Source organism: Chenopodium quinoa, unplaced genomic scaffold (assembly GCF_001683475.1).
Source record: "Chenopodium quinoa cultivar QQ74 unplaced genomic scaffold, ASM168347v1, whole genome shotgun sequence".
Taxonomy (NCBI): Eukaryota; Viridiplantae; Streptophyta; class Magnoliopsida; order Caryophyllales; family Amaranthaceae; genus Chenopodium; species Chenopodium quinoa.
This window is the reverse complement of record NW_018745684.1, coordinates 8,189,140-8,197,988: the sequence shown is the minus strand read 5'-3', so window position 1 is coordinate 8,197,988 and position 8,849 is coordinate 8,189,140. Positions and strand designations below refer to the sequence as shown.

The window sequence follows — 8,849 nt, the reverse complement described above, 5'->3', positions numbered from 1 at the left end:
TTTAAGGTCTTAAGCTTGACCTTCTTTATTAGCTCCGCCTGGGTCACCACACAAAGAAGAAACTCCGCGATGTTGCCCATAAAAATATCCGCCTCCAAATGACACCTTCATTTTATATTTGACATGCTTTGTATCCGAACTTACCTTCATGTAGCTAAACACATCATTTGGTGGAATATTGTCCTCGTTTATCACAAAATTTCTACCAAATACACACTTATCAACCAAAGGGTTAGTAGTATCAATTCTTAAACAAGTACCACCATCAAATATAAAATTATGTTCATTAAAGAGCTTAAACATGACTTGTTTATTCTAGGCCCTAATGGTCACTTGTCCTTTAGGAACATCTATTAGAGCTTGACTTGTGGCAAGGACTGGACGACCGAATATAATCGGGATCTTATGGTCTTCTTTCATGTCCATAACAACAAAATCAATAGGAAAAACAAGTTCACCAACCTTAACTAATACATCCTCAACCACTCCCATAGGGAGTCTAGAAGTCCTATCAGCCATTTGAAGAGAAATAGGGGAAGGTTTAAGTTTTTGCAAACCCAATTTTTCATATAATGAATAAGGCATTAAATTAACACTAGCACCTAAATCACACAAAACCTTGTCGAATTTTTTTTCGTTTATCATATAGGGAATAGTAAAACTACCAGGATCATGCAGCTTAGGTGGTAGGATATCACATAAAAGAGTAGAGCCTTTCTCATTTACTACTTCCTTATCCTCATATTGATCTTTAATATTCTTCACAAAATTTGCAAATTGAGGCATTTGAATTAAAGATCGGAAAAAGGAATAGAAGCGTGTACCTTCTTAAGAGCTTCGCAGTATTTCCCAAAATGTCTATCGAGCACGGCTTTTGACAACCTTTGCGGGAAGGGCATCGGTTCCTCATAGGCCGATGGAGCAACATGTTTGGGACTTTTTACATCCTCACCCTGTTCATCTTTTCTTGGCCCCACATTGCATACTTTCTCATCTATTTTCCTCGGAAATAATTCATCTCTTCTCAAGAAAATTGCATTGCATTGCTCCTTTTGGACTTTTGCTTGATCATGAAGAGTTGATAAATGACTCACTTGTTGTGAAAGTTGAGAAAGGTGGGTGCGAACCTTGTTGTAAAATGTCCTCGTTTATTATATCCATTGCATTTAAACATTAAAAATTATTTTGATTTCTTTTTTCAACTAAAAATTTTATTCTCAAAGCTTTTTGATCATCTTTAAAAGGAAACATTATCTAATAAAGAAATTAAAGGAATATACTACGAAAATGAATTTGTGAGACATATGTAGCATGTACATGGCTTGAATTACATGGCTTGAATTCCCAACTTCAATTATCCTCCGTGAAATTCCTAAAATACAGGCACGTGAAATTATAAGGTATTCATTAGGTTAATTACTAGATGATCTTTACAATAATTTTAACGTACTTTTTGAATGTATAAGGAAAAAACAAACTTTTATTCGGAAAAAACTTGTGTGGACCTGGTTCACAATAATATTATTGTGGACCTAAGGTCCATACACACCAACCGACGTTATGTTGAATATAGTGACCCTAACTGTAATATAGCAACCTTTATTAAAACTTGTGTGACCTTTAATATTATTGTAAACTCGAGGTACACGATACACATGTCATCCGATGTTATGTTGGACATAATGATTTGACTCTAATTTTAACATAGTGACCATTATTATTCATACTGATTAGTATGTTAAAAACTTTTATATAAAAAAAATTAATTAACCTCTAATGACCTATATAATAACACAATGATTTTTATTTGCAAATTGCAAAATAACACCACAAGAAAATTTGAAAAATGGATTATAAACCACAAAAAATAGTTTTATTATAACACCACAAAAAAACACAAAAATTGGATTTCACCACCACTTAACGGATACTTGGATGAAATCCGTTAGTGAGACCCACAACAGACACATGTTAATAGCTTATTAGTTCAAAAATAAAAAATTAATAAGAAGAAAAATTAAAAAAAGCCCCCTAAACCCTAGCCCAACCCAGCCCCACCATCGGCAACCGTGACCCCCACCGCCAACAGCCCAACCTCAGCTTCCGACACCCCCTGACCCCACCTTAACTGTCGAAACCAGCCTAACCACCACCCCTAAAACCGGCGACTCCACGCCCCTTACCCCTCCCTAAAACCACCTAACCTCTTCAAACCATCGCAAAAATCACTCAGCCCCTTCGAATTCGGGGTATGGGTTTGGGGTCGATCGAGGGTTAGGGTCAAGGTGGATGGGAGAGGGGAAGGGGTACGGGTTAGGAGTAGGGGTTGCTCGTGGTTGTGGTGATGGTGGGTATAGGTTGTAGGGGTGAAGAGGGGATGGGGTACGGGTTAGGATTAGGGGTTAGTCTAGGCTTAGGGCTAGGTGTGGGTGGGTCTGGTGGTACGGGTTAGGATTAGGGGTGGGTAAGGGTTACGAGTTAGGATTAGGGGTGGGTTAGGGTTAGGGTTAGGGTTAGGTGTGTGTGGTGGTGGGTTTAGGTTGCAAGCTGGTTGGTTTGGGGAGAGAGAGGTGGGGTGGGGGCTGGTGGCAGCGAAGCAGTGGTGTAGGGTAGTGTAGTGCTTTTTTTGTTCTTTTTTTTTTATCGGATATCCGTCGAAAATCTCTGGCAGAAAACAGTCTGTCAAAAATTTTCGACAGACTTTACCATAGGAGAAACCCTGACTGACACCTGAATTTCCGTCGAAAAACCCGTTTTCGACAAAATTTTCATCGAAAAATTTCGAAAATTGACTGTTTTCTTGTAGTGAACTACAACATATGTATACTTGTTTTTTTAAGTGTAGGGTATGAAATTTTTTTTTTGTAAAATATGTCGAGGGTATAACTAATTTATTTGCCAATTTATACTCCATATTTGCACAGGGCCTCTAAAATGATTGGGATGACTCTATTAGTAGGTTCACTAATTGCTACTGATTAGGGGATTTTTATCCACCAATCACCGTCTAACAAGTGGACCAACCAGGTTCCGCCACGTGTCCTCCACGTAGGCCAATAGGAGCCTGCCACGTGTCAATCACAGATACGTCCTCTACGGACCAATTGAGACACGCCACGTGTCCACCCATGCCAAATGGGAAAACCGGCCACCCAGGCCCAACTTCCGAGGGAAGCCCAATCGGCCCTAGGTTTACCTAAACCTAGGATGGGCACGTTTCCCAAGGTTATAAATACCTCCCTTAATCCTCATTAAGGGGGGGGGGACAGAACAGAAACATTACGGAACACACTAATAACCGGCTGATCACGCTAACAAAGCAGATTACCTACATTAAACACTCTCACTTAGAGAGACCTTATTACTTTAATTTCCGCGTTAATTACTCCTTAATCAGGTACTAACTTGACCGTTGGAGGCGGAGCTCCCAGGAGTCTCCGTTATTTTGCAGGTACAGGCGTCCGGTTCCAGTCTCGGAATTGTAACTCTCCCGCAGGACATCAGAAAACCCTGAAACATTTGGCGCCGTCTGTGGGGAGAGTACTTCAGAGATGGCATCCAAGTCTGTACCGACTCCTGAAGAGAGGCGTCCCCTAAACGACCCTCAAGTTCAGTAGGACCATGACACCAAAAGTGAATTTGAAGTTGAAACTCATACAGCTTCAGACGGGACCCTAAGGGCCCGACGTACCCATCATACCGAAAGGAGGGAACGGGAGCATCTTCAAACAGGAAGCGAGCCGGCAGGCGCACCGCCTGTTCGGCAACAGCCGACTGATGGGTCTGCTCCCATCACAAGGAACGAACTCATAACCTTCATGAGGGACTTCAAGGGAGAGATTCAAGAGTTGATCAACAAGAAGCCGCCTGCTTCAGTCAAGGAGCAGTCGGCCAAGAAACCCTCCACTTGACTGAAGAGGAAGCCAGTTCAAGGGCGAGAGGCGACTCCTCATCCTAAATCTAGGAAGCGGGAGCCACCTGCCCTTGATTTCACAAAATTCCGTTATCCTACAGGAAATAGGAAACCGGTTCGTCATATTCAGGCGGACGGGTCAAAGCAAACATTCACAGATGCTCGGCTACTGCTAGAGCAGAAGAAGAGTGACTGATTGTCAGAGTCGGCTTCTACTTCAAACTTTCAAGACAGTTTGCGAAATGCCTCGATGAGGCATACTCAGTCGTACCATGAGAGTCAGTCAGGCGGCACCTCCCGTCAGTCCGGCTTTCATAGTGCCCAGGCGGTACCAAACTTACCATTTGTGCCGCAACAACAGTATTTTATGCAGCCACCTCCATTTGGTGGACCTACAGCAAAAAACGTCCAACCTATGGACTGGCAGCTACGGTTGCTTAGACTTGGTGAACAGCCGTCGGCCTTCTCCAAGGAAATTACTGACGCCGCTCAGCCGGCCAAAGTAAAAAATGTACTAGTAGGCGCCTATGACGGCACTACTAGCCCAGAAGACCATCTGATGGCATTCACCAACCTGATGTACCTTCAAGGGTTGGATGATCCCACTTGGTGCAAGTGTTTCCCAGCGACTCTCAAAGGAATCGCACAGCAATGGTTCGGCAACCTGCCGACTGGTTGTGTAAATAGCTTCAGGACGCTTGCTTACTTATTTGCCTCCAACTTCGCCATGAACATCCCTGCGAAGAAAACGACCCTTGATTTGGGAACAATTCAGCAGGGCGAGAAGGAGGGGCTTCGTTCTTACATCAGGCGGTTTAACCTGATGAGAATACAGATTCAAGGGTTACCGGATGAGGTAGCTTATACCGACTTTTTTAGAGGTCTCAAAGACGGGTCTACCTTCAAATTTGATTTGGTTCGAAAAAGGGTGGCGACTCTTCAAGAGGCCTTGATTGAAGCAGAAGCCTATATACAGGCGACTGATCTGTGTACGATAAAACAGTCGGACGGGAAAAGGTTTGACAAAAGAGAAGGACGACAGAAACAGTCGTCAAACAAAGATGAGAAAAGAAAAGAGGTCTGGGCGGCTGATTCCTCTTAACAGCCGGCCCAGAAAAAGAAAAAAGAATTCAAACCATACTCCCCAAAGTATGCGTTTAACAAGGATAACCAGTTTATCCTAAAAGAAATTAAGGGACGGATCTCAATTGAGAAGCCGGTCCCCATGAAGGGTTCTGCAAACAACCGAAACCAAGATAAAATCTGTGCTTATCATGATGACGTTGGTCATCACACCAATGACTGCATCAGTCTTATGCGGTACCTAGACCGCCTGGCTGAGCAAGGTGATCTTGACACTTATGTCAAGAAATCTACGGGGAACACTTCCTCAAAAAAGTTGTCGGCCAAAAAGAATCAACAGGCCGACAGCTCCGATACAGATGATGCAGTCGTCTACACCATTGCAGGCGGCTTCTCAGGAGGCGGTCCCACTATTAGGGGCAACAAAGATAATATAAGGCGGTTAGATGTAAATTCCGTTCACCAAGAACGGCCGTCCAAATATACATTTCCTGAGATTGTCATCACTGAAGAGGATCTAGGAGGGGTAAGGGGGCCGCATGACGACCCTCTCGTTATTGAATGTAAAGTGGCCAACCAGAGAGTTGGCCGAATCCTCATAGATACCGGGAGCTCCTCAGATCTCATCAGCAGCAAATGTCTGTCGAAACTAAAATATCAGACAGACTGCATACATCCGGCCTCCCACCCTTTAATAGGGTTTGGAGGAGGAGTCGTCCACCCACTGGGACGAGTAGATTTACCCATTCGCCTGGGCGAAAAAGGGGAAGGACGACACATGGTAGTCCGGTTCCTAGTAGTAGAGGAACTCTCGGCCTACAACATGATTCTGGGTCGACCAACCCTGAATAATTCCAAGGCTGTTATAATCCCGTCTCTTATGTTGCTCAAGTTTGAGAGGGATAATGGAACAGTCGGCTCCCTAAGGGGAGATCAGAGGATGGCCCGAGAGTGCTATCTCTCGGATGTCAAGCCCACTGTTATGGCCACTGGGTCAAGTGGTGAAAAAACAGACCTTGACAATGTCAAGGAGAGTGCGCCTGTTCAAGAAGCAGGCGGCAAAAAGAGAAAGGCGTCCCAGACAGAGTCCGCAAGAAAAGCAAGAAAATAGCAATCATTGGCAGAGGAGCGGCCGGATGAGTTCCGCCCTCAGCCGGCTGGTGAGCATGCGGACCTGATCTTAGACGACTCACGTCCTGACCGAACAGTCAAAGTTGGGACGACTGCTCTGAGAAACCTTGGTGACGACTTTCACAACCTATTGAAAGAATACAAGGACATCTTTGCATTTGAAGTCCATGAAATGCCAGGCATTAGTCCTGATCTGGCGGTACATAAACTCGCCGTGGATCCGAAAAAGAAGCCGGTACGGCAAAAGAAGCGGAACCATGGCGAAGAAAGAAGTCAGGCGGCAGCCGCCGAAGTTAAAAAATTACTTGATGCAGGGTTCATTCGGCAATGTTACTTCCCAGACTGGGTTGCAAATGTGGTGCTTGTTAAAAAGCCGAATGGCACCTGGCGAATGTGTGTAGACTACACAGACTTAAACAAGGCGTGCCCCAAAGACAGTTACCCTCTTCCTAAAATTGATAACCTGGTCGACTCAACAGCCGGCCATGCCTTGATGAGTTTCATGGACGCCTATTCTGGTTTCCATCAAATTCCCTTATGGAAGAAAGATCAGGAGAAGACGGCCTTCGTCACTGATCAGGGGTTATACTGTTACACGGTCATGCCGTTTGGTCTTAAGAATGCCCCGGCTACCTTCCAACGAATGATAAACACAGTGTTCTTTGATCAGATTGGGAGAAACGTCGAGGCATATATTGATGATATGATTGTCAAGACTAAACTTCAGAAAGATCATCTGTCGGACCTCCGAGAAACTTTCGCCACACTCAGGCGGCGCCATGTCATGCTCAATCCCAAGAAATGTGTATTTGGAGTTGAGTCTGGGAAATTTCTCGGATTCCTTATCAATCAGAGAGGAATAGAAGCGAACCCTGAGAAGGTGCAGGCGGTCATTGACATGCAGTCGCCTCGTACCATCCGAGAGGTTCAAAAGTTAACAGGTTGTCTGGCGGCCTTGGGAAGATTTCTAAGCCGATCAGGCGACAAATGCCTATACTTTTTCCAGGCAATTAAGAAAAAGGCAAGGTTTGAATGGGGGCCGGATGCTGAGGCCGCCTTCCAGAAATTAAAAGTTCACTTGCATTCCTTGCCGAGGCTGGTCAGCCCTTTGCCCAAAGAGGTTCTCTACATGTACCTGGTCGTCTCTGATCATGCGTTAAGCGCTGTTCTCCTTGCTGAAAGGGACGGCTGTCAGCTCCCGGTCTACTTTGTCAGTCACGTACTGAAAAATGCCGAGTTGAGGTATCCCCTAGTGGAGAAATTTGGTCTTGCACTCTTCATGGCTGTTAAAAAATTGAGGCCCTACTTTTTGGCACATGCAATCGTCGTGTATACAGACCAACCTATCAAGCGGCCCCTTACCATCATGGAGTCGTCAGGCCGAATGATCAAATGGGCCATAGAAATACAGAGCCTCGAAGTTACTTTCGAGCCTAGAAAAGCAGTGAAGGGGCAAGCCTTTGCTGACTTTATTTTAGAGATGACTCGTCCTCCTGACTCTCAAGTTCCAGACCAAGTATGGAAGGTATATGTGGACGGAAGCTCTACTTCAAATGGTTGTGGAGCAGGCGTCATATGTCAGTCGCCAGAGGGCGACAGATTCGAGTATGCTCTACGCTTCAGTTTTCAGGCTTCAAACAATGAGGCAGAATATGAAGCTTTACTAGCCGGGATCCGCATGTGCAAGGCGGCAAGGGCAAGAAAAATAGACGCCTGTTCCGATTCACAATTGATAGTGAGTCAGTACAATGGCGAATACGAAGCAACCCATCCGGCCATGATCAAGTATTTACAGGCGGTCCGACAAGCAGTCGGCTCCCTTGAGGATTTCCATCTGATCCAAGTGCCGAGATCAGAAAACAACCAGGCGGATGCACTGTCAAAATTAGCATCATCCGCCTCCTCTGATACTCCTCGAACTGTTTTTTGGGAAGTAATGGAGAAGGGAAGCATCGAGGAAAACCCTATTGGAATCCTAGACAGAAGCTCAACCTGGATGGATTCAATCAGGGCATATCTGACAAACGGTACACTGCCGGATGATCCTCAACAGGCGGCAGCACTGAAAAAACGAGCCACCTGTTTTGAAATGATTAAGGGAGAACTTCACAAGAGGGGGTACCTTCAACCCTTCTTAAAGTGTGTTACTCCAGAAAAGGGACGAGAGATACTAGATGATCTTCACTCTGGTTAATGTGCTTCTCATATAAGTGGTAGGATGCTTGCTCAAAGGGCAAGGCGTCAGGGCTACTTTTGGCCTACTTTGGAAGCAGATGCAATGGAGATGGTGAAAAAATGTGACAAGTGCCAAAGGTTTGGCAAACTAATTCACCGTCCGGCTACTGACCTCACTACCATTCACAGCCCACTACCGTTTGCTAAGTGGGGCATGGACATTCTGGGTCCATATACGCCTGCTACAGGCGGAAGGAGGTACATACTTGTTGCCGTCGACTACTTCACTAAATGGGTAGAGGCGGAGGCCGTAAAGGGAATCAAGACGAAAGATGTAATTTCATTCATTTGGAAAAATGTCATCACTCGGTTCGGGGTTCCCATGTCTATGGTTTTTGATAATGGTCCCCAATTTGAGACGCCTGTTCTCAAAAGCTGGTTGGGTGACCAAGGAATTGCAAACTACTTTGCATCTGTCGGCCGTCCACAAGCAAACGGCCAGGTAGAAGCCTTTAATAAAATCATCTCAGACGGTCTCAAGAAAAAG

The 8,849-nt window shown here is 45.0% G+C and overlaps 1 protein-coding gene across 1 annotated transcript; it reads right to left on the bottom strand.

Annotated features, from left to right (window-relative positions):
* Positions 1 to 315: 315 nt before the first annotated feature.
* LOC110718027 lies at positions 316 to 786 on the bottom strand. Its single transcript, XM_021896829.1, has one exon. The coding sequence runs from the start codon at positions 784 to 786 to the stop codon at positions 316 to 318; it is 471 nt and encodes a 156-aa protein (XP_021752521.1).
* Positions 787 to 8,849: the final 8,063 nt, after the last annotated feature.

What these genes read in the sequence shown, in the direction of transcription:
- LOC110718027 (XM_021896829.1), bottom strand. Translation starts at nt 786, where the DNA reads ATGCCTCAATTTGCAAATTTTGTGAAGAATATTAAAGATCAATATGAG.